The sequence below is a fragment of the Trematomus bernacchii genome, unplaced genomic scaffold, assembly GCF_902827165.1.
Source record: "Trematomus bernacchii unplaced genomic scaffold, fTreBer1.1, whole genome shotgun sequence".
Lineage (NCBI taxonomy): Eukaryota > Metazoa > Chordata > Actinopteri > Perciformes > Nototheniidae > Trematomus > Trematomus bernacchii.
In genome coordinates this window covers 3028372-3055519 of record NW_022987662.1, presented here as the reverse complement: position 1 = coordinate 3055519, position 27148 = coordinate 3028372, and the positions used below count along the sequence as shown (strand labels likewise).

At 39.9% G+C, this 27148-nt stretch overlaps 1 protein-coding gene across 1 annotated transcript in view; it reads left to right on the top strand.

Annotated features, from left to right (window-relative positions):
- LOC117486949 (laminin subunit alpha-2-like) overlaps positions 1-23234 on the top strand; it is a 189440-nt gene extending 166206 nt beyond the window's left edge. The window contains 17 exon segments of the mRNA XM_034135550.1: positions 109-229; positions 2544-2699; positions 3051-3104; positions 7138-7289; positions 7387-7563; positions 10863-11043; positions 13008-13088; positions 17089-17201; positions 18778-18871; positions 19235-19330; positions 19833-19913; positions 20099-20176; positions 20351-20429; positions 20531-20662; positions 20794-20924; positions 21258-21477; positions 22486-23234. Coding sequence (XP_033991441.1) covers positions 109-229; positions 2544-2699; positions 3051-3104; positions 7138-7289; positions 7387-7563; positions 10863-11043; positions 13008-13088; positions 17089-17201; positions 18778-18871; positions 19235-19330; positions 19833-19913; positions 20099-20176; positions 20351-20429; positions 20531-20662; positions 20794-20924; positions 21258-21477; positions 22486-22646 — 2107 coding nt within the window. The 3' untranslated portion in view covers positions 22647-23234.
- The last annotated feature ends 3914 nt before the right edge of the window (positions 23235-27148 follow it).

Below are 27148 nucleotides of genomic sequence, written 5' to 3'. Positions count from 1 at the left end.
CTGCAGAAATCCTGCTTTTTTTCTCATTACATTTCACTGCCGAGAGACAGGAAATTCCACTGAGTTTGAAATGTCTTCTTTATTGAAATGATTATAATTTCTTTATAGGTCAGAGGTCACTCTGAAGCGGTATGCTGGCTGTCTTCGGGAGATTGAAGTCTCCAGGACTCCTTACAGTCTCCTCAGCAGCTCAGATTATACCGGGGTCACCAAAGGATGTAATGCAGAGGTAGGAGTTTCCACTTTTTGATGGCTTTACAGTGTATTTAAACTCTCAAGACACTCAGATTATATTACAGAGGTTTTACTGTCTGCTTGCACTGTTATACTTATCAAGGAAACAGTATTAAATTCCTTTAACCCTCCTGTTGTCTTCGGGTCAAATCTGACCGATTTACTACTTTCATCAATCATAACTTTTTTGTTTTACATTCGATTGCATTAAGGCTTTATGATATCCTTCACAGTAGACATTTGAACATATCAAATTGCTGATCATCACTTTCATTGCATTTTGGATGATTTAGTCAACTTTGTAACACCCATGGTGTTCCCGGTCAAAAATGACCGCCATAAAGAAAAGGAATTAGTAACCATCCGGATCAGATAAAACAAACACCCACACACACACACACACACACACACACACACACACACACACACACACATACTCTAGATGTGTTCCCCCCCCCCCCTTATGTGCCCAATCCCCCCATGTGAATCACACCTGGCACACACAAACACACACACACACACACACACACACACCACACACACACACACACACACACACACACACACACACACACAGACACACACACACACACACACACACACACAGAACAATTTGACACATGTCCCGCTCTTATGTGCCCATCCCCCCACATGGATCAAACCTGGCACACGCAACAATACATGTTCAGTGTCTATTCTTTGTATATTCACTGCAGTTTTTCATGTATATGAATCAATATTTACAGTTTAAAAGGGTGTTAAATGAAATTTGGTGATGATTAATGGTTTTTGTGTTAATGTAATAGCAGTTAAAACAGGACCGGTCAAATTTGACCGCGAACACCAAAGTAAAGGGGGAAACGAAGACAATAGGAGGGTTAATGTTTCTCAAAGTTGATATTTTAACAGAGTTGGTAGAGCATGTCACATATGTAAAATGAACCATCTGCAGTGTGGATTTGCATAGCACAGATCTGCTAAAACCTTTCTGTATTATAGTATTAAGATTGTCTACTTATAATGTTGCATACTGCTGTTTAAGTGATTTATCATGCGTGTGTAAACTCCTCATAATGTCCTTATATAGAAGGTGAGTGAACATGTGCATGGATAATAAATGTGCAACATAGATATACGTCTTTATGCCCATGACATGTATGACCTATGGTTCACACTTTGTATACATACTGTATAAAGTTAGTATCTTTGTGTAAATCGTAGAGATACAAGTTGGTTTTTTTGTAAGCTTTTGCTACACAGTAAACAAATGGCCTAAGCACGAAACCATTTCAGTACATTTTTAGTTTTCTTTATTCCGTGTAAACAAACAAACTATCTAGAATCTATACAATCCTAACAAGAACGCACATCCTTTGAACCTCAATGCACTTCATAAACACTACCATTGACTCTACATTGCAGATTTAAAAGCTTACAAGGACTTCACAAGGATTTCTAAACACTAGTGCCATTCATTTGTACAAACGTGCAGCCATGGTCGCTGCGTATAAAGACTGTATAGAGGGTGATAAAGGCCCAGGGTTGTATGTAGAGTGAAGGTCTTTTTATTTCTCTTATCTGTCTTTTTCTTTCCCTCACCAATGGCTCTGCTACGCTACAAGGATGAGAGTGTCTGATTGTGTGGGTGTCTCTGTGTTAGTATTTCCACTATAAGTTCAAGAGTAAAGCCTTGACTTGGTTGACCTTTCTTCACTGCTTTTCAAACACTATTTTACTTTTTCTTCTGTATCCTCTGTAAAGTTTAGGTCTAATCAATGTATCTACTAATACTAAAACTATCACCTATTATGCAAAACCCACTTTATCATGTCTTTTATACATCAACATATGTCCCCTCTGTGTAGATTCTGAAAGTTTAAGGAAAAAAGATTCTCTCACTTTTTGTCCTGATCCATTTTTATAAAAACCTGTCTGAAAATGAGCTGATTTTGGCCACTTTATGATGTCATAACGATTTCTTGGCTTGTGTAACCATTAGCCAATCAGCAACCAAGGTAACCCCCCCCACCTTATCACCTGAATCTCCTCCTAGAGCACCATTGAGTTCTTTGTAACCAAATATCTCTCAGAGGGGCGTGGGGAGTGGCTCCTTATTTTCATCTAAAGTAACAGACAGAGAATCAGCACTTTTGAAACAGGGCTGAAACAGAGGGGATTATGGGATGCTGCAATGATCTGTTTGGTATTTCGAGCCAAACACTTCAGAGACATGTTTTGTATATATCTGAGACCTGTAATATATTGATGAAAAACAGTATAACAGGGGACCTTTAATCTCTGTCTCGTAGAACCTGTACACGGTCAGCTTCTCTAAGCCGGGCTACATGGAGCTGGGCGGCCTGTCGATGGCGGTCGGCACGGAGATCAGCCTGTCGTTCAGCACTCTGGCCGACACTGGGACCATCCTGCTGGCTGTGGGCGGGGCTTCACCTGTCATCAAGCAGGTCGGGATCCCATCTTTTATGTGACCAAGCTGTGACTCACTCTCATTATCACAGCATTTTATTTTTATTTTTTACTTGTCCATTTTATCCTTCTAATTTTAGGAAGTTTTTGGAACCAACTTAGTGATTTTGTTGTAATTATTTGGGCCACAATTAGATTTTCTTGAAATGAAAATCATCATAATTTTAATAAATTAAATACAATCAGTATAAATTATTTATTGAATGATATTTTGTTTATACAAGTGTAATTGTGTACTTGCTTGTAAACAAATGATTTTGTTAATTCCGATAGACTGACCAAGGACTCTCTGTTGTGTGTCTTTTTTTCTGATAATTGATCCACCACAGGCCCGCAACTCAAACCTCCTCAGCACTAAGAGGAGACGCAGGCAGTCTGGAGAGGTGGGTCACACACACTCACACACACCCTAATAATGCACCCCTCTCCCTAAGTGGATGGCGTTTCCATAAGTGCATATTAATGAGATTTGACTGTTTTGGCAACTAGGCTAATTGGATTGTCTTTTATCCAAAACACACTCACAAATTTCCATTGACAGATACATACAGTAGCTATCTCAGCTTTTGCTGACCACGCAAGCGCAGACACACAAACACACACACACACACACACACACACACACACACATTTCTTCTTTAAGTGCATGAGTGCATATTAATGAGATTTGAGTTTGTTGGCAACTATGCTGATTAGATTGTCTTAGGGCTAAAAACACTTTCACTCAATGCACACACACACACACATATACACACACACACATACGCTTGAAGTCCCTTAACTGATACAGCCCTCTTTCATCCTAATCACTGATGGATAAACAAATCTATTCTTTTATCTCTGCTGGAAACACCATGTATTTGGTGCATAAGTATTTTGTTTGCACATGATTACGTGTGTGTGTGTGTGTGTGTGTGTGTGTGTGTGTGTGTGTGTGTGTGTGTGTGTGTGTGTGTGTGTGTGTGTGTGTGTGTGTGTGTGTGTGTGTGTGTGTGTGTGTGTGTGTGTGTGTGTGTGTGTGTGTGTGTGTGTGTGTGTGCGTGTGCGTGCGTGCATACATGTATGTGTGGGTGCCTGTTTCAATGTTTTTATGTGTGCGTGCGTGTTTTAGCATAATGTGTGTGTGTGTATCTCATTGGGGAGGGTGTTGCTCACATGAATGCTAAACTGGAAGTGTATGTAGGGGTTTATGAGTGTGCATGGATGTGTGTGTGAGGGAAAGGACAGAGGGTTACCTCTAGCTTATCCATCATCACTGGTTGTTGGGCGCATAAATCTATTTTTACTAACTATGTTGGCAGGTGGGGCGTGTGTGTGTGTGGTAAAGGTTAAGCGAGGTTAAAAACACCATCAACTCAACTTGGCCCTGACTAATGGATGTTTTAGAGAGGGACACAGAGACAGGGGAGAGAGAAGGGGACCGGAGACAAAGGATGGAGGGATAGAGGAGGGAGATTTAGAGGTGAAAGGAAGGAGAGAGGGGAAAGAGTAGAGCTGGAAATAAAATCAATGATATGTGGGAAAAGGAGAGGACAAAACTGAAAAGATGGAGAGAGTTGATTTTAGACAGAAAGAGAACATGGTCACAGAGAAGAGAGGAAAAGAAAATGAGAAGGAAACATGGAGCAAAAAGAAGGAAGATGAAAGAGTGTGGTAAAGAGAAGGAGAGAGAAAGGGACACAATGAGAAAGAGAGAGGACTAAAATAAAGTGGAAAGACGCCATGTTGGATGTTGAGAGGTACTCACACCTCCAGAATCTCTCATTATACAAAGAAACACCCTGTTTTTCTTTCTCTAGCCAGAAGGAATGAAGTAGGTTTGTTCTAAAGCTTCATTATAACTATAAAAAAAGGTTACAATTTGAGTAACAATTTTTCCAATTTAGTATTTATGTTTGGTAACCAGACCTTAGGATCAACTTGAGCATGAGTGCCGTCCTGTCTTTTAGTGATATTTGATTCATTTAATGATGACCTCTGTCATTTGAGCAGAGAATAAAGCTACCACAAAAATAAAATATGACTATATTTGCAGATAAATATTCTGTGGGCTGTTATTGTTATGATCGTGTGGTCTAAATATACAGACTAAACTGTGTGTACATGTCCCCCAAATCCCCCTAAAAGTATCCTGGTAAACCTAAAACGCTCTTTCTTATGCTGAGATTATGAATGGCCTTACACACGGCTGCTAACTCCTAACAAAGCCTCTGGCTCTGAATGCAAATTGAAAAACACAAAAGTATACATAAAACATGATGTTGGCTCTAAGGTGTATCGTTACAAAACAGTTTTACAATAAAGTCTTTAGATTGGTTCATAAATATTGAACAAACAAGAAAAACCCTGCGTCATTTGCTGATCTCAGACAACGTTTTTATCCTGCTGCCTACAAGCTTACACAGAACTTGGCATACAAAACACAAAGCTTAAACAAATGCATATAAATACAAATAATCAAATACTAAAGGTAGCAGGGATGTGTGTGTCTGCTTTCTGTGTGAGTGTTTTTCTTGTGACTGTATTAGGTCTTTGCATAATGTGTTAGCTACACTCTGTTGCGTATATGGCTTCCTGATTATATGTGTGTGCCACTACCCTCCGTTATATATATTCATGTGTGAGTCTATCTGTGAATGTGTGCCTTTGTCTGTATGTGTGACATGTGTCTGTGTGTGTGTGTGTGTGTGTGTGTGCCTTTTGTATCTGTATAAATGTGTGCGTGTGCGAGGCGGCGCGGCGAGAGGCATGTTGTAGCTACATCTCAGTTCAATTTGTCCCCGACCTCAAATTGAAATTCCATTTTCAGGTGGTAAATTGTCTCCCACTTCGCCCTCTGGCACACAGTGAATTAAAATTCAAATTAGCCTGACCCTGCTCCGCTGCTCTCCAGCACCTCTCTGTCTGTCTCCCTCTCTCCTCTCTGTCTCCAGCGCTGTTTTGCTCTCTGCCCTCTCATCTCTTCCCCCTATTATCCTCTCCTCTCTGTTCCTCTCATCTCTTGTTATCCTTTCCTCTCCACTCCTCTCCTACCGCTCTCATTTCCCCCCAATTTCACTCAATATAGCCCCACACCTCTCCCCACTCATCTCCCCTTTCACCTTTTGACTTTCTGCTCTTTATTCCCTCCCTTCAATTCTTATATTTCCCCCCTCCCCCTTGTCCTTATTGTTCTCTCTTCTCCTCTAAAACAAACCTTGTAAGTACTGCGCTCTGCAAGAGGTGGAAATGTTTGATCAAATTCCGGCACAAAATAAATATAGCGTGATCATAGTCGGACAAAAACGGAACAGATTCACTTTTATTATTTAGATCCTTATTAATTGAAAGCATTTGGCGCAGGTACCAACAAGAAAACACCTGACTTTGGGTGTACACTCCAGACATATTCCTTTATTGTTTTTTAGTATTAAATTGGTCTTTTAAGTTTGACTATGAAATCTTATCAAGGTCCACTTACTAGATTTTTCCAGACACATTAAAGACTGCTTTCTAAAGAGGGATCTTTATCTGTTTCTTGTTGGCAGTTTTATTCATGATTTCATAATTGCATTTTTGTTTACTCCTGACCTTGCTAGACATTTTATGTTATCAGTGTTATGTTTCTAGCAAGTAAGACACTGTGTTTACTGCCTACAGTACCTTGGCCAGGAGACTCCTTAAAATACTTTTTTTTCCTTATCTCTACAAGGTTGTCTTGGTTGAATAAAGGTTATATTCAAAACAAATACACGCACACTTACAAAGTGCTTTCAGTACATGTGGAAATATCAAATGTTCAAGGTTCAAGGTTCAAGGTTCTTTATTGTCAATCTGACATAGCTACAGAGTAATTATGTAGTTGAAAATCTTATGTCACAGGCTTCTCCAACAATGCAACATAATACATAATAACAATAAGAGCAAGAGCAATACAAAAATAATAATAGTTATAAAATAAAATAAAGTAATGATGTGGAATAGTGCAGTACGAGTCTATATACAAGTTATTGGAATGATATATATATATTAGGTATTAGATACATACTACTGAGTAGCAGATGAATGTTTGAAGTTGTTTCAACAGTTCAATTTTGTAACAGTCTCACTGCCCGCGGGAAGAAACTGTCTCTGAATCTTCTTGTCCTTGCCAGGATGCTGCGGTAACGTCTGCGGTAATGTTGCTCAACATCAAATTGTTTGCCGAGTATATAATATTATATATACGATCTAATATCTCCTCTGCTCTAACCTTTTCATTAACTAGTGTTGGATGAATTGGCATTTACTCAAGTTATACTGTTAGTGTATATATTACAAATCAACTCCCTTCATCAACCTTCCCCATTAAATCACCTGTCTCCAGTTATGAGTCCTGGGAGTTGTATGTGTGTTCAGATTGCCACAGCTGATAAACTTAATCTCCCTCCCCTGCAGCCCTACCTCTCAGTCATGCTAAACAAAGGCTCTCTGGAGGTGTTGATGTTTACCGGCAGCCACAGTCCGCGTCGTGTCATCAGACGAGCCGAGCAAGGCGCACTGAATGATGGGAGAGAGCACTCGCTGCGCATAGAGAGGCAGCCTGGCAGGTCAGAGTTTGTGTATGTTTTTTGTCCCTGTTGAAGACTTTTACTCTGCAAAAATATATGTAATACTTTGTGTTTTTCGGTCGTTGCGTCCCATCAGATCTTTTGCAGTTCAGGTGGACGAGGAGGCCAAGAGGGAGGCAGCGCTCCCCAACGACCAGCCTGTGAGCCTGAAGCGCGTCTTCCTCGGTGGTATTCCTGCAGAAGTAGAGCAGACGTCCAACAGAGCCAACATCCCATTCCAGGGATGCATATGGAACCTCATGGTCAACGCTGTGTACGTAACATCTTCTATCTTCTCTATATCTGAAAACAGGTGTATGTTGATTGAAGCTCAGAGATAAAACTGCCATATTGTAGAGCAGATTGGAGCCATGCACTTTTCATGTTTCCCTTATTAGATTTAATTGTATTAATTAAAATGTTCAATATGTTTTAGGGGCATGTAAATGCTTGTATTAGAACAAATAGAACGAACTAGAGAAGCTTTTCCTAAAAGCTTGTAACTCTTAGCAAGGCAAGTTTATTTATATACAGGGTGTCCGCGGGGTCTTAAAAAGTATTAAAAGTTGATAAATCAATTTAGCGAAAATTAAGGCTATTAAAATGTATTAAACGGCATTTTCCAAGGTATTACATTTTGTCCAAAGAGGTTGTATTCTACAGTTTGCCTAAATGTAATCATTGCGTAGGTGTGTAGTGTGATTCTGTGTAGTTTATTTATGGCATCCCGTTGGATTTGACGTCATCTGAACAGGACATCGCACGCTCACTGCTTGATAGCGCGCGAAGGTCCGTTTACGCCGGTTGTTAAACAACATCGTTATGGGGAAATGCAAGTTTGCGTCCAAATGGTTGGAAGATAAGGAGGAAGGACAATCAATACTGTATATAGTAAATGTGAGGTAAAGTGTGTCGCCAATGTAACCGGTTAAAACTCGTGGCGATGAGGTCTTAAAATGTATGGAAAAGGTCTTAAAAAAGGTCTTAAAAGGTATTACATTTGACTTCAGGATTCCTGCATATACCCTGATATAGCACTTTTCAACACAATGCAAATCAAAGTGCTTTACAAAAATGAAAGACTTTAAGAAACATTAAAAGGCAAAGATAATAAAACATGAATAATATAGGTACATGAATAAAAGTTACAGTGCACTGTAAGATGTGAATAGTTCATTTTAAAAGCAGCAGCAAAAATAAAGTCTTCAGCCTGGATTTAAAAGTAGTCAGAGTTGCAGCGGACCTTCAGGTAGTTTGTACCAGATATTTGACAATACCGCTAACCAAATTCTCACATTCCTCTACCCCTAGTCTTCCCGTGAAATTAAAGTTCTTTTGACAGTTTTCTAACCTTTTTATTAGCAATGAGGTTGTACTGTACTACCATGTGTTGAAACACTGTGATTAGGTTTAATGTTGCTGTGGGTATGTCATATCCAACCATAGATACTAGTGACTCACCTTTCTTACGTGTTTTTGCAAAGATCTGTTAGCAATATGAACGAGTCAGTTTGTTTTTCCCTCTGAACTACATTTCAGATTCCTTTGAACTATCTGAAACAATTCATTTAATTTGACACAAAGTGATATGGCTCTGACATCACCAGATCAATATGGGGCAAAAGAACAGAGTCAGCTTTTGATGTTGGATATTTCTCTGCCCTTGCATTTCACCACGTTAAAACACTGACACAGGCAAAACTCACCAATTAAACTCACTTCACTAAACTTTAGCTGTTCACCTTAAATGCACTGTATGAATACTCTTGCTTCAAACCGTGCATTTTTCCATCATTTTCCTGATGTTTATCCAATTACGTTTTCTGGCAGTGGACGACAGGCCTTGTTTTGACCTCATCCTCTGCTGGGTTAAAACGTACTTAATATGATTGCGGGAGGTCATGAATGAGGCTGTGATGATGATGATAATGATAAAGCCAGTGCCTCTTTCTGCCCGAACAGCAGTAATAGAGCTGTCCAACATCATAAACATACTCATAACTCAAATTACACTCTCATCTCTGTGTGTTTATGTTTGTGTCTGTTTGTCTATTGCTCACCTCTCTTCACCCCTATCACCCTGACACTATAACTTCTACATCTTCAGACATCTGTCAATCTGTCAGTGAGTCTTCATCAATCCATTTATTTTCTGGAGTTTTACTTTAAGCACTCTCCCTGATGATGGACTACATTCATTTCTATTAAATGTCCTTTTAAGCTTATATTCTTATAGTGAATCTGAAATAACTCTTATTACTATACTTCCTTTTTCTATCGCGTATACATAATCCTTCCATGGTAATAGCAACCTTGTCAGTCACTGTACTGTGGCCATGACCCTTAATCTTGTTAAGATGTGTTCAGACTACACACAAAACAAATTTCAGAGGCTTTGTGATTGATTACAAAGTGAATGAAAACCTAGAATATATGAATTATGGATGTTCTAAAGAGCTGTTGTTAGCTCAATGTTGGCAGCAATAACACTGCCTGACGCTGGCAGAGCAGAAGCATAACTTTGAGATGTTAAGATGTTTGAACCAGGCTTAGTTCATTTCTGCTGTAAAATTGGGCATTTTAACCTTGGGTCTATGAGGACTGGCCTTTATTTGGATGTTTGTTTGTGTCTGTTTTGTGTTGATGGAAACATGAACAGATGCAGATATAGCATTTCAGTCAGGCAACTCACGTGTTCTTAATATGTTTATTAGAGCAGCATATAGTTGAGTTTGGCGTCTAGGCTCGGGCCTCATCACTCCACGGAGGCGTGTGGTGCAGTGGATAGAGCCTTGGTGTTCGGATCACAGGTTCAAACCCCACTGCAGTCAGCATGTCGTTGTGTCCCTGGGCTAGACACTTCACCCCAAATTGCTCCTGTGGGGATTGTCCACAGTACTGAGTATGTAAGTCGTTTTGGATAAAAGCGTCTAACAAGTGACATGTAATTTACTTAGAACATTGAGTGATGATTAGACACTGTAACTATCCCCCGAGCCTACAGGTGGAAGCTGGGGTGGTGGTGGGGCAGGCAAGCAGCACGTGAACGCATCAGCAATGTGACAGCGCCGCAGCATTAGCGAGGCAGAGGCAGGCAGATCTGGCAGCTTAAATAGAGCGGCAAGTTAAGGAGATTGTGTTTGGTTGGTTGTAAGAGAGACGCGTCACGTGTTAATGTATCATTGGTGCTCGAGTTGACTGCCTGAACTAGCTCGCAGGCTTCGCCCCATATATGGCACACATTTCCACTGCTAGAAACCATTAGTCTTCTCAGTGACAGTGGTGATGATCAGTGAAGCGTGACAATTTAATCTTACAAATTTGTTTCGGATAAATATACTCAGCAAATCCACTGTATGCATCAAATTCAAATGGGCAAACATCAGTCAAAGAGACTATCTTATAGCAAGGTGAAAATATACGTGACTGATGAAGATACTGTAACACTCAATCTGAACACATCTTAACAGGTCCCTTTAATTTTCATGATGGACTTCTATGTTATTTTGGTGCTCTTGCAGTGTCAGCTAAACGCCCAGTCATTTTAAATCTAATTGTCGGTCCATCTCTCAGTCTCTCAGATTTCTCCCTGCCTGTGTCCTTTGAGAACGCTGAAATCGGACAGTGCCCCAACATCGCCCCTCCGCCAGTTCCTCTTGCACTGCCTGAGGAAGAGGAGCCCGAGGAGGAAAAGGAGGTGTCGAAGCCTCTCAGTCCTCCTTTGACCCCGACACCAGCCCCAGGTCCTCCTGCTGTAAGTGGTTAAAAATTAACATGGGTTCACACGCACTTAGAATACTAAACACTCATGGGCATAACTTTCATCATTCATATTTTTTTAACAGAAGGTGTTAAGGTATTAAAACTTAATGTCATGTGCAAGTTAGGGATGTTAATATTACACCGGAGGGTTTTTACTTGCAGTAATTAACTGGGCAATATTTTTGTTTAGTTGGCCTATTCTAAGCTGTTGGCACATTTAGAGTACATGCACATAAGTCACATATAAATACACAGTACAGTGAGGGAACTACATAAGCCAATATGCATTTTCAGAAGCGCACATAACTCCCAACACATATTTTTTCTTTTCTTTTCTTTGATTGTTACTCACACACACACAAATGCACACTCATTTCTCTCTGATGAAATGCAGCCGTGGCCTCGCCCTGTTAGCTTAGCGCTTCATCACATAGCAGTTGTACAGACCATTAACTCTTCTTTATAGTCCCTTTAGCCTTGAGCCACTAAACTCCACCTCTGGCAGCCTGTCATGCAGTGCGGATCCACGGCGCTACGCTACGCTAACTGTGCATGCCATGTATGCTTTATGAGCCCAGAGGAGCCAAAACACTCTCCGCTAACGTTAAGCTACTATGCTAAGAGGATGGTGGGCAGTGAGTCATTCAATGTATACCCTTAGCATTGAGATAGACAAGAGATGTATTTTTTTATATTTAATGTATGATAAGCCTTGAAGCAGTCATAGTTTATCAGTTACCCAGTTAGCTGCTAAACTACACCTCTCAAAGGACATTGATCATGAAGCACAGAGCCAGAGAGCTTGGGCAGCTCCGCTATAACTCTGTGGTCTGTTGCTTTATGGGCTGTAAGTTCTGTTTTATGATATAGAGTAGGCCACAAGCTGTGAGAAGATATAGCTTTATAGTTAAACTGAGGTGGAAAGTACGTGTTCACCATATTTCAGTGAGTAATTATGGTTTATGTTTCATTTGCTTACCAAATACAAGCTGGCCTCCATTGTAAAGTATCATTTTGTAAAGATTGTCTCTTTTTTTGCTTTATTCTGTCTCAAATATGACACTGCCTTACTCTGATGATACACCAGGCTACACTACTTGATTATCACCCAATTTGAAGTCCTTGTGATTTAATAACATCTAAATCGATTTTCTTTTATGATTAGATTTGTAGAGACAGATACACTCATTTGACAGTCATTTGAAATAGTGTCCACCTTCAGCAGGGAGTAGTCAGCATGTTGGTGCTTTAATGGATCATGTAGTTAAAACACATCATTATGAAACAGTTTTTTATAATGACAGTGTAGAGCAGAGTTTTACACAATTACTATGTGTATTGTTTTGCTGCTGCATCAGAGACGCAGCTCTGCACACAGTAAACATGCATTTTTCATCCACAGCAAAATATATTGTCAGACTGAAGGAAAAAGCACAACTGTCAGTAAATAACATTCTCAGCATGTGCTCGCAAAGAGAGGCTTCTTTATCTCCCACTTTTCTTTTACAACAAACTCTCTACTTGTGATTCTTGAGGCACCAATGTAGAGGTTGAAGAGACTCTTTTAGGAGGACCTTACAGGCTCCAGTGAACCTCTTAAAACATGAAATCTGAATCTGAGTGTAATTTTATTTTACTTCCTGATCTGATTGATGTTATCATGACAACTCCATCTAATTAGCATTTTAAATCACAGCTCTCTAATTTCTCTCGGTCACACTAAAAATCCACATTAAAAAGTAAAATGGGTCACGTTCTCAGCTCCACAAAACAGACTTTTTTGAGGTAACAAAATCTCACACATGTTCTGCATATCTTCAATAACCTCTTTGAGCTTCCACGTTTATGACACCATTGCTTATCTGTATCTGATTGGAGGAGTGTGTGCTTGTCATAAACTCTGTCGCCATGGCTGCCACTAATGCGCTTCCTTTCCACCTGACTGCTGACCCTCAGGAGGCCACGCCCCCTCCTGCTGCCACGCCCACTGCTGCTGCAGCTCCGCCCACCGCCAAAACGGAGCCCAGCGCTGACTTGGTATACATACACACACACACACACACACATGCACACACATGCACACTGTCTAAAGAATGAGGCTGGTTATATATGGTGATCAATCAATGTTCAAATCAACACTGAAGGTGCTTATCACACTTTGGTTACAGAAGCAATACATGATCAATACATTGTAGTTTTAGATTTTCCATAGGTTTCTTTGACAGTAAGACAAGTATGGAACAGCCCAGGATGTGTCCTTTAATACACACACACACACACACACACACACACACACACACTCACACTCACACTCACACTCACACTCACACTCACACTCACACTCACACTCACACTCACACTCACACTCACACACACTCACACTCACACTCACACACAACATCAACCATTGTAGCCTTAGCCCTTTTTCATTTGCTTCCTCCATTTACCTTGTTGTCTTTTCAATCTAAAATCAGGTATAGTCTCATCAGAGCTTTCTGGTAAAGATTCATAAAGCCCAGGAGATACATTTGTGTTGTCTTCCATGCAAGGTGCATTTTTCACCCATGTACTCCTTTTTCACCAGGAGAAAGTCTGTTGAGAAAAGCTTTATTTATCTACCTCCTTCACATTTGTCCTGAGCAGCTCTGTGCTGGTTGCCCTGACCAGCTCTGCTCCAGCAGCTCGGGGTTAAGTGCTTTGCCCAAGAGCCCTTGACATTGGTTATTGAGAAAAGTGAGAGCCTTCTCATTTAATACTCTCATGGTGAGGAGCTGTTACACACCACCCACTCTCTTTCCAGCTTTTGCATTGCTTTACAGGTGATTAGTTTACACAGCAATGTACTTTTCACTACATAAGAGTACTACTTAAGATCTTGGTGCAGCTTTTGCATCGACAGCATTAGTGGCCTCAAGCTTTTCTTGTTTGAATTCAACACCTGTCTTTGAAACACTATTAAGCCATTTAGTGACTATTAGCATATGCTGAAGGACCATTGCACTGCACCGTCTTTAAATTGGTCATGAGTTCAGCAGTACAACAGTTGTAGCTAGAGCTAATTACTACCAGAGGTCAAAAGGGTAGCTTCTGTGAAAACTACAATAAGCAGAGCACAGCCTTCTGATCTCTCCAGAGTGGTGTCTACGGCACACACACTTATACGTAATCCCGATTAAATTACTTCAGATTCTATTGGTGTGACCTCCAACCAGAGACCAGCCGCTGTGAATGGAAGACGGCCTTCCTATTGTTCGCTTCATGGAAAGACGCGGAGGGGATGAGAGAAAGGGAGGGAAGAGAGGGGATGGACGTGAGCACAGAGAAAAGGTGATGTGAGCCATTGAGGAAGAGGAGGAAAGAAGAGAAGAGAGGGAGAGTCTTTCTGAGCAGAGCGAGCGAGCCTTTTGTTGGCTTAATGGAAAGACGGAGGAGAGGAAGCGGCAGAAGAATGAAAGGAGAGGGAAGGAAAGAGCTCCCGAGCCAGTGACATCTCCCTTTTGTTAGATAGGGGGAGAACGAGAGAGAGAGTAAAAAGAGGAAGGTTGAGGAGGAGGAGGAAGAGGAGGAGGAGGAGGAGGAGAGGGTATGAGGACAGAGCACGATAAGAGGTGAGTGTCAGCTGTAACAAAGCAAGGTCACGGTGTGGAGAATGTCTTCACTTGAAAGGGAACAAGAGAGGAGAGCAGATTAAGACACACACACACACACACACACACAAACACACACACACACACACACACACACACACACACACACACACACACACACACACACACACACACACACACTGTCCCTCTCTCTCTAACTTTGTCTCACCCTGACACTGGAGGTATGGCAAAAAGCTTTGGTACTTATTAAGAAATATAATAAGACAGGGGGAAAAGGCCCAGAAATGAGTAAGGAAGTACAGATTGGAGGAACGGAGGCAAAAAGTCAAATGTGGGGGATTAATTGAGGACAGGTAAAGACAAAAAGTGGAGTTAGAAGACGTGAAAGGAGATGGAGAAGCAGTGATGATGGAGAAAGGATAAAGATCAGAATCAGAATACCTTTATTAGTCCCACAGAGGGGACATGTGCATCGTTACAGCAGGAAAGAGCCACAGACAGCTTCATGTTACCTATGTTAAGAAAAAAAAGTACTAAGTTATGATATAATAGAAAAAATACTTTCCAAAATACAAATCCTGTAACAGTTCTTAGGATTTAGCAGCCAGGTATATATTACACAGTTATTAATGGCTAATGTATATAATGTAATGTATATATTGCACATATAGCACATATTGCACATAGTATGATGGTATTTAACTGCAGCAAGTTACACAATTTACAAAATACAAAAAAACACACATTGTAACGGTTCTAAGGATTAGCAGCCAGTTATAAGTTACACAGTTATTAACGGCATTTATATATATATTGCACATATAGCACATATTGCACATAGTTGATTGGTATTTAGCAGCAAGGGGTGATATAGTCTGTGTTGTGGTGTGTGTAGGGGAGGGGGGGGGGGGGTCTAATAGGGGCTGTGCTGGTTGTATAGTCTATAGTCCAGATCTTCTGGAGGCAGAGGTCGGTAATGGATAAGACGATAGATGGTAGGTGAAGGTAGAGGAGATCAGACCTTAAGATATAAAGGAGAGAGGAAAGGAGATGAGAGGAGAAGAGGTGAAGGGTCAGGGAATGAAGGAGAGAGGAGGATAGATGAGAATGATGGGTGGAAAGGTGATTTGGCAAGGTTTCAAATGTCAGAGAAGTAAGAAAGGGGAAAGGTAGAAAGAGAAAATGAGTGGTAAAAGAAAGGAGGCTTAAAGAAGGTTGAGAAAGTAACAGGAATGGAGTTAGAGGAGAAAATAGGACGGGAGTCTACAAGATCAGTAGTTGGGAAGATACTCGAGGGAGGAAGCAGCAAGAGAGGAAGGTGGGGGGTAAATATGGGAGGAGAGGAGCAGACAGGAATGTACGTAATGTGAGGAAGATGAAGAGGGATCATTGCAGGAGAATTGAAGAGGAGATAGTGGTGGATAGAATAAATAACAACCATTGGAAACAAGCCTTCAAGTGAAAAGAAAAGGATCAGTCAGCATAGAGGGAAGGAGTCTAATACATCTAGAGGGCCGAGAGGGAGAGGAGACTTTAGAGTTGAGAAGAGCAAAGAGAAGTTCACCTGAAGGAGGGAAGAAGTGAAGTAAATAATAAGAGGTGTGGTGAAGAGGACTGGAGAAGGGAAAAGTGAGATGAGAGGGGATACGAGAGAAAAAGAGTGAAGAGGAAGTAGGAGCAGATGGGAGAACAGAAGGAAGACTTGGACAAGGGGAAACAGATAAATGAAGGAGGTGGAATTCTTTTTAAAAGCAAGTGGAAGAAAAATGTAGTATAAAGGGAATAAAAAGAAAATCTCATAACTGAAACGCCTTTGCTTTTACAACACTGACATCTTCTGGCCCCCGGCATTACTGCACCCTGAACATGCTAAGGGTTAAACGATCTAATGCCTTGTTTACCCCGCTGCCAAACTGAAGCAAGGATCAAATGAAAATCAGACTGTGGTGTTTGAAGATTAAAAGGATAGATGGGCAGGATTTATGATGATCAAACTGTGGGAGGGACCATTGATTGTCAAAAAAACTGTGTCAGCCAAATCCACCTTGGCAGTATCTGATTGGAGATGAAGAGGCAATAGACAAACCGTGATGAAAGATGATGGCAAATGAATTAATTTTAAAATGCTACAACTTGCTTTAATGCTTTGTATGGTAATCTTTTTCATTGCACATCCAAGGCACACTTAGACATCTATTGTATATATTCTTCTGTGAACTCTTCATTTGTCTGTGTTCATATAATAAACTATTGCTTGTGACCTAGAAGTCTTTGTTAAGTCCCTGCAGATCAGACGCAGAAACCCTATCGTTGTGATTGGCTTGTTCTGCTCAGGTGCTCAGGTGCTCAGGTTCCTGTTGACAGGAGGCAGGGGGAGCCGTGCTCTGAAACCTTCTCATTGTACCTGACGTGTTGTTTCCAATCTGCAGGACTCGTGTGCGTCAGCTGTGGCCCCGGCCGCTCTGGAGAAGGCTTATCAGTTCGGACTGACCAAGAACAGCCACATGAGCTTTGCCTTTGAAGACGCCAAAGTCAGAGAGAGGTATGAAACAGGGGGGATGAAATTGGGATTCTTTTATGTGGGTCAGCTCTGTGTCGACCGGGGAGGGATTTATATCTTACAAACAATATAAAAATGACAATATAATAACTTTTCAATGTTAAATGATGTGGCTGGCTAGAAGTAGAGTCAAAACATCTCTTAACAATCGCTGAAGTCTATGACTGTTATATACAGGGTTCCTACGGTCATTAAAAACCTGGAAAAGTCATGGAAATTCAAAATGCAAATTCCAGGCCCTGGAAAAGTTATGGAAAACAATATTTTTCCCAAAGTTTTAGAAAAGTCATGGAAATGTAACCAAAGTTGCATCAAATATAATTTATATTTGATCTAATCGCCGAAATAGTAATACTATAATGATAATAAATACTGTATCGTATAGTAATGAAACGTAAAATGGCATTTAACTGTCGAGGTATTTTGCTGGTGAGAGATTTTTACAATCACGCCCTCTAGTCTACAGTGCTTTAGTCTGTAGGAGCTAGTAAGCCTACTATTTGATTTGTTTTAGCACAACATGTTTCATATGCAGACCTTATTTTCCAGCTTATCATGTTAAAATAAAAAGATGTCAGTGGTACCGCTGAGAAAGAGTAATTTTTTTGGTCATGGAAAATTAGGTAAAGGTCATGGAGAAGTCATGGAAATCATTGGTGAAAAAGTGTATGAACCCTGTATATACAATACAATTGTTTCCTCAACATACTATACTATGCCTTTATAATTCCTACATACTTACTTTATTTTTATTTTTTCAATATACTATACAATGACCTTTTATTTTATTTTATTTCGACATATTCGTATGATTTTTTTAAGTATTTATCCACATACTATACAATGACTTAATTAATACCTTGACTTTTTTCATGACATATTCGACATACGTTTTAACATACTACAGTATAATTATTTTCGACATGTATGACTTTTTTAATGTTAATTTCACATACTATCTTACTGTAGGTCTAAATTATGTATCGATATACTATGAATTGGTTTTGATTCTTTTCGAAATGCTATAGAACTTAATATTTTTCAACATATTATTCTATGACTATTTTCAATTTTTTTACATAATGTTACTTTGTAGCATTCATTAACTGGGCCTTTTTCTACATCCAGATAGCTTGCTTTTAATATCAAAATGTCAGTGCTAGAAAATATGATCAAATAGCTGTCTTACTCACTTGAAACTGCAATTTCTTTCTTTTTGTTTACTTATTATTCCATGCTATGCCTTATTCATTTAATTTGGTTAGGACATTTTACTTGTTCCGCCTTTAATGAATAATATCATTTTTGTGAGAAGCAATTCCAGCCATTTAAATCAACAGCGACGAGAACTAATTGCATCCATTGGTTGGAAAATTGTAAGTGTTTTATTACCCTCGGAGGAAATAATTTTATTTTTTTTTTTTGCAATGATGTGATAATCCAGTATCCTGATCAAAATGCAAAACATCACATATAAATATTGTGCCTGTGTGTTTTACTGTGCCCTCTGGTGTTTTTCATATGTACAGACTATGTTAATCATATGTGTGTGTCTCAGGTTAATATTGGAGTTTGAGCTGAGGACGAAGGAGGAGTCTGGTCTCGTTCTCTACATGGCAAGAATCAACCATGCTGACTTTGTCACCATCCAGGTATCCACTTACTGCTTTAAGTTTATTTTCCCTCCCATTTGTCCCAATGTTTAATGCTTTAGGAAAACAGAGGTTGCTTCTTTGTATCTTATAGCACAGTCTCACTCATTATATAAGGCTCAGCTCTGTTTACAACACAAGAAAAAGCTCTTACACACTGTTGTGACATAAAGCTGTAAAACACACACACATTATGACAACTTTATCCAAAAGCAGACACAGGTGAGTATTTGAGTCGTTTATTCCCCCATCTTTATTCACAGGATTCCTCTCACCAATGTCCTTATATTCATGACAAAGTCCATAGATGGTCACATTAGACATCTCATTGTATCATGACCCTCTGTCTCTCTCCTCCTGCAGATCAAAGACGGACAGGTGTGTCTGGGGTATGATCTCGGTCATGGAAACATCTCTGGCTGCGTCCCCTTCTCCATCAATGATGGGAACTGGCACAAGGTAAGTTCATTCATACTTGTTACTTCATTTTTGCTGCAATTTGCAATATTTTAGATTCTTAATATATACTCTGAATGGAAAAAGACTTTTAGGACAATACTCAGCTTAGCTTCAGTGTCATTTGAGGATAACAAAAGTTTTAAGCACTGATGTTAGTAGATGTTTGATGGCAATTCTGGTCTTCTCTTTGTTTGTGACAATCGACTTTTAGAGTTTAACTAGATATTAAGATACTGTCGTCATATTCATAGTTTCACCATTTTCTTAGTCACATGTTTTGCCATCCAGAACATTAAGTCCTTCAGATTCACTTTACACAAGTCCCAAATGTATTGAATATTAAATCACAAGATGGCAGCATTTTCCCTCTACATCATAGACAGCAGTTAGTCTCTGTTGACACTGTCAAGAGAATGTACTTATATTTAGGTTTAAATGCTCCTTATTCCCTTTTTCCTCATGTCTTACTGACCCGTTTTTTATTTGTTATTGTTTCCTTTAGATCCGTGTGAGCCGTGTGAAGCAGAGAGGTCTTCTCATGGTTGATGGGCGATACAGCAAACAGATGATCAGTCCAAAGAAGGTACATTTGTTTTCTATTCTAACTATTTGTTCCATATACAGTACTATCACATACAAATAAGTACATGGCAGACACGGAAGAAGAAAATAACCCTCGTTTTAAACCTCAGATCTTATAGCCATACATATGTTGATCACGTTTTAAAGGACTATTTTATTGTGGCAATAACAACTTTTCCTCACCAGGCTGACCTGTTGGACGTGGTGGGACTCCTGTATGTTGGTGGATTTCCGACAAACTACACAAGCAAGAGAATAGGACCGGTAAAACCTATTTTCATGTCGCCCAAGAATGTCATATTTCTATTTAGTATCTAAACTCAATTCGTTTTTGTTCAAACAATTCATTTCCCCTGGTACTTTTGCAATAATCGACTAAGAACAGTTAACTAATGTCCAATGTTTTTGAACCATCCCTTTTTTTTCTTCTGTTCCTAGATTCTCTACAGTATCAATGGATGTATTCGTAACATGAAGATGGTTGGAGGTGCTGTAAGCGCTAAGCCAGGTGCTACAGGTGAGACATTTGTATTTACAATTGTAATGATCCAGGTTTGAAGTTTCATTCCTTTTAATACTTTTCAATGTATTCAACTGATTACTTTGTCTCTCTGCTAGGCCGCGCTGAGGCTGTCATTGAGGACTTTAAATTGGACATGGCCACGCCTTCCTCCAGTCACATGGTGGGAAGATGCTTTGTTGCTACGGAGACGGGCACCTACTTTGAAGGCACTGGCTTCCTGAAAGCAGGTGAGAGGAGACACAGAGACGTCACTTGCAAACTTGTTCCTCAGCAAAAATCTGATTCTACTTTTTCTCAGGTAAAATGTAATGTTCTTGTTATGAAAGGTGAACATTAATGCATCCTTCCCTCTCTCTAGTCTCTTCCTACAGAGTGGGTCTGGATGTGTCGATAGCCTTAGAGTTCAGGACCAGCAGAACCAATGGGGTGCTTTTGGGCATCAGTAACCAAGCCAACGATGGACTGGGACTAGAGATTGTCGAGGGCAAGGTACGTAACATTGACGAAATAGTTATTCAATTTCCACTAGAAATTGAGAAGAAAAAGCGACTGTTAAATAATAGATCAAAAGAACTGGAAACAGCTGTCCTGTCCAACCTATCATACAAGAAGTATTACTTTCTCATCTCAATCTTAACCAGAAAACAAATAAGTGTGAAGGGTGAATTATTCCTTTAATCTACTTTAGAAGTAACGACTGAGCTTCTCCTAGCAATAACTTGGTTTAAAGTATCACAGAACAAAACATGTACTTAGATACATATGCATAACATCTCAAAAATATCGTTTAAAACAAGCATTTCTTCCCCTTCCTGTCACCAGCTGCTCTTCCACGTTGACAACGGAGCTGGACGAATCACAGCGGAGCACGTGCCTGAGGGCGAGGGCTTCTGCGACGGCCAGTGGCACTCGGTCACTGCCAAGAAGCTGCGGCACCGCGTGGAGCTGGTGGTGGACGAGAAGCAGAGCCAATCAGAGAGCCCCAACGCTCGCTCCAACACGTGTGACACAAACGACCCCATCTACGTCGGAGGATATCCAGGTACGACTGCTTTCTAACTCACATACTCAGTATTATACCTTAGTATACATTGAAAACACATTAGTATTAGTACATTTTGTGGATCAAAGAGCAACTTTAAAGGTCACCTATCATGCAAAATCCACTTTTTCATGTCTTTTCTACATCAACATGTGTCCCCTCTGTGTAAAGAGATTCTGAAAGTTTCAGGAAAAAAGATTCTCTCACTTTTTGTCCTGATCCATTTATATAAAAACCTGTCTGAAAATGAGCTGATCAGATTTTGGCCACTTTATGATGTCATAACGATTGTTTGGCTTGAGTAATCATTAGCCAATCACCAACCAAGGTAACACCCCCCCCCACCTTATCACCTGAATCTCCTCCTAGAGCACCATTGTGTTCTTTGTAACCAAATATCTCTCAGAGGGGCGTGGGGAGGGGCTCTTTATTTTCATCTAAAGCAGGGGTGTCAAACTCAAGGCCCGGGGGCCAAATCCGGCCCGCGACCTCATTTTATGTGGCCCGCAAGAGCTTGCAAAGAATATAATATACAATACAATTGGTGTAATTGTTGAATATTTGCTTTCAATTATTTGCCCTAGAGTTCTGCTTTCAGACGTACTTATTTAGGAAGGTATTACCAGAACTGATAATAATCCAATCCAGGGCCAACAATGTAATATAATACATTATTTAATATATATTATATATTTACATATATTTATATATAATACAAATTACAACCGGCCCTTTGAGTGCAACCATAATGCTGATGTGGCCCGGGATGAAATTGAGTTTGACACCCCTGATCTAAAGTAACAGACACAGAATCAGCACTTTTGAAACAGGGCTGAAACAGAGGGGATTATGGGTAATGCTGCAATGATCTGTTTGGTATTCGGAGCCAAACACTTCAGAGACATGTTTGTATATATCTGAGACCTATAATATATTGATGAAAAACAGTATAATAGGGGACCTTTAAATACAAATATGTGAGAGGTCCTGTTTTTCTTTCTCTCTCAGGTGGAGTTCGGCAGGCGGCTCTCTCCACCAGCACTTCCTTCAGAGGTTGTATGAGGAACCTGAAGATCACCAAAGCTTCTAAGACCATGGAGGTGCAGTTCAACAAGGCTCTGGAGATTAAAGGAGTGCAGCCTCTCTCCTGTCCCGCTGCAGCTGCATAACTGCTACCTTAGAGCTTCCCCTTTGTTGTCCACTCAACAAGGGGCTACACATGTTCAAATCTTGCCGCTCTTCTCATTTCTTTGTTTGGTCTCCTCTATCGCCCTGCCTTTGACCCAGAAATGTATCTCAGTGTACTTTTGAAGGAAGGATGTCTCGAGCAGAGTATGGATAGGTGTATTCTTTCATAATCGTTGACATAGAAAGTGGCGTGACAATGGACAGATTACAGTTACATTTAATTGACTAAAATGATTGCTCCAAAGCATAGATGTCTTATTTTTTGGTTGCCTCGACTCCTATCTCCTCATGTCTCTTCCTTGCTTCCTGTTGCTTCAGTAAGACACAAGAAAAGGATGCACAATCAGAGAAATGAGAACAGCCCTCAGCCTTTAAACCTGCACTTCACAATGTTTTTATTTCAGTGTGTAAAGCCCTCTTTGCAAGTTACCTGGTGCAGTTTTGAAGAAGGTAACAGACTTTTAACAACGTTTTAGCACCCTCCAAACGTTAACCCTTACATTTTCAGAGACCCTGACTTAATGTACATTGTAAGACTCTGGACAATAAATCTTATCATGGCTACACATTGAGGTCTCAGTGTTTTAACATGTGTTTCTTAATTAACTGTATACTTAGAGAAAGATAATAGTATTAAGACCTGTGCTCACAGTATTCAAGCTAATTATATGTGTGGTATGATTAGGAGAATATTAGATTTGTTTTAGTTAAAGTATATAATATATATATTTACCCTTGTAACATAGACTTTTCTGGAAAGGATGAAAAAAGTGTGTCCTTCATAAACCGTGTTCGCTGAGAATTTGTAAATGTTTTCAATCCACATTGTAAAGTCATTACCTTATCACTTACAAAACAATAGACAAAGTTGGACTTCTTGTCAACTTGCTTTTCAGATATCTTTAAATACCTTTGACATTCCATACTTAATCAATGACTTTAATAACTATAATGGAGAATTGTCAAACAAGCTGGATCTTGAAATGTTGAGGTACCCATTTGGAGGTACAAGGTTTTTGTAGGACACTAATGGCAGTGGATTTTCTGCATGGTGTGGCTGAATAATACTTCAGCAGCTGTTTCTGAAATATAACCTTCCTCTAAGCACGGCGATCCCCCCATTGGACCCCTCCCACTTTTTTTTTTTGAGACACTGTCTCAGGGCTTCTTAACATTTATGAAACTATTAATGTGTAGCACCAGATTAACGGTAAGAATCTCAGCTAACTGAAGATATGAACCATTTTTAGAAACACAAGAGTAATACCAAGCCTTTGAATTAGCATTTTGCAAAAAAATGCTAACAGAGTTTTGCACAGCACTCACTCTCAAAATGCCCTTATTACTTATCGTAACTGCACAAACAAGATATCCTATTAAAGCTGAGACTCCACATATTCCATACATGTAGTGTCATCACTGTATGACCCCGAATTTGCGGAGCTTTCAGCCAGAAAAGAGAAAGTAAACAACATCCGGTTTCAAAAATATTACAATAATTACATTTTACCTTTTTTGATTTGTGATCAAAAGTTGTGTTCAACGGAATAAAAACGCCGCTCAAGGTTAATCCAATGTGTCTGTGTCACGTAGAATGTTTTACTGATAATCCATCATCATATTTATGGCAATAAACTGGGTATAAAGTTTTGCAGTCAAGGCTTACTTTCAGATATGCTTCGTCCGCAATGGTAATGTTTACGTGGATTTGGGAACTGCCCATCGGATTCTATTGGATCTAATGGTTAAGAAAAAGGTGTAAATCACTCAAATCGACCAATGGGTTCAATAGATATGGTCCTGCGTAAAGTATAAATTGTGAATGCCAGCGGCACACCCATTACTCAGCAGACTCTACGCCGTGTTTACTACGTAAACAACAGGAATTGCAGCAGCAGGACCCAGAGCGCACAGAGCGGACAGCAGATAACGGAGCAGATTAAAAGATTGGCGTTTAGGACTTTTTCTATACTTTGACTTTTGTCAAATAATGGCTTGCAGGAAAGAGATGCTTACTACTTTACAGGCAATGAAAATGGTGACTAATGTTGACAGCGATGCAGATATGTTACCCGTTGATTCTGAGTCAGACGACGAGGATTTCCTGCAGCCAGAACGGAACCCGGAGCGTTGTGACTCTGATGATGAAATTCCACCACGGGAAAGGTATGTAATCTCTCTGTTTTTATCTATTACTTATTTATTTGGTGTACGATTATTCATATAGTAAATAAAAGCGTCTGCTAAATGTAATGTACGCTCAAAATGGCATGTTTGGCAGGAAGAGGGATTATTTACAAAAATAGTGTTTCTTGTCTGTTACATTTACTAAAAGTATAGGCCAGTGTTCATCTATAGTCACTAAATGTATTGCATTCACACACTCAAAATGGCATGTTTGGCAGGAGTTAGAGGGATTATTTACAAAAATACCAAATAGTGTTTCTTGTCTGTTACATTTACTAAAAGTATAGGCCAGTGTTCATCTATAGTCACTAATGTATTGCCTTCACACACTCAAAATGGCATGTTTACTGCCAAGGAAACAGGAATTACAGGAATTAATCTAATCTCTTTGTTTTTCCACATTGTTTTCATAGTGATGGAGATGAGGATGAAATGGCTTCACCATTGCCTACTTTCACCCAGCCCACACCTGCCACACCCTCACATTCCTCAACTTCTAGAAAGAGATCTGCACCAGTATTGGCCACTCAGCCTGCATCCAAAAAGCACTCACTTCCAAAGCTACCATCGTCTGGTTTCTACCAGCTTTCTGCAGCGTCAGATGCATCTGTAAACCAAAGGAAGCGTGGCCGAGGTGGGGCTCCCGCTCCTCAGCCAGGAAAAGGAAAAGCATCAGATAAATGTGTAAAACGCAGCCTTCTCCACAAAACGATGAAATGGTACAAGACTTTTTTTTACCATTTTGTGGACATTGCCGTGATGAACAGCTTCATTCTCCACAAGGAGCTGCACAAGATGACGAGTGACCCCAGCGGGACAAAGCCACACACACAGAAGACTTTCAGGGAGCAGCTTGCTTCTGAAATGTTGGAATTTGGAACACCTCCACCCACGATCCCCCCCCCGGCCCCCCACCACCACCACCATGCAGGCCCAAGTTTTATGGGAAAGATGTCAGTATCAGGAAGAACTGCAGGAACTGCCATGATGCTGGCAAAAAGAAGGTGAAGACAGCTGTGTACTGCAGGAAGTGTGAGGTCCCTCTGTGCTTCACTTCCAAAAAAAATTGTTAGGAGGAGTGGCATGCCTAAGTTGTAACATTGTAAAGTTTTAAATAAATCTGCTCCAATTGGAGTCAAACTTCATTTTGTATGTTTTTGTTTTTTAATTGTTTTTTTTACAACAGTTGTATTTGGATGGAATGAATACCTATAGTGATAATTCAAAGTAATAAAATGATTTTTACAGTGAAAAAGGTCAAATGGAACTGATGGTTCCCAAATTACCCAGAGGTGAGTCCGCCTGGACTTTATTTTTCTAAACCTCTCTAAAAAGGTCAAATGTCACTTGTTTTGCATCAATCTTGATACAGGGTACTTATTATGTTATAGTTTGGATTCCTAAAGCTTTTAGTCTACTAACCCATCATTCAAGGGTGGTTTTCACTATAAGTAATGAGGTTTTTTTAGGCGGAGATAGAATTTACATGTTTTTACTACGTTCCATATGAATTTATTTTAAAATAAAAGCATCTATATTGATTCTGACACTTCTACATCCAACTCACAGATGTAACCTTGCTTTGAGAAAACATATTAATTTACCCCTTTTAGAAGTGAAGATATAGTGTTTGTTGTGTTAGTGGCATTTTCGAGCCTGAAACCTGAAAAACAGGCTTAGGGCTTAACAGGTTAAATGTGCGGTAGGTAAATCCATCCAGTTATTTTAGCCGGTCCGGCTAAAATGATTGGTCGTACTTTTTACAGTACTACGGCTTCCACAGATGACATTTTTTTTAATGGATTTTTTGTCAAAGCACTTAAGATATTCATTGCTATCGGGATGTTAAGAGCATTCCATGGAATATAACAAAAAGTGTATCTCGAGCCGGTTTCTCAAACTTACCTACCCCACCTTTAATAGCATCAAACATATTGTCCTGCCCTTCTTTAAAACTGCAGAATATGACTAGTAGGGGAAGTTTGCAGGATTAAAAGTAAGATGAGAGTAGTCTTTAAAGTTAAGTGGTTTTAAGACTGATTTGATAAAGATTACGATTCAAGAGATGCTTGAAAAACAAACCTGTTGCTGCTTTTTACTCAAGCTCCACCAGGTGGTGCTACTTCACAGCTACTATGATAGAGACACCTCCAAGCTGTCAAAAGGCTCTGACTAGATCAACCACTGCTGCGTAATGAAGTTTAAGACAATTAACATTCCCAATATCTTACATTAGCAAAAACTTCAGACCAACTACTTCTATAAGGATTTCAGTGGTGTTTCTCCTACCTAATTG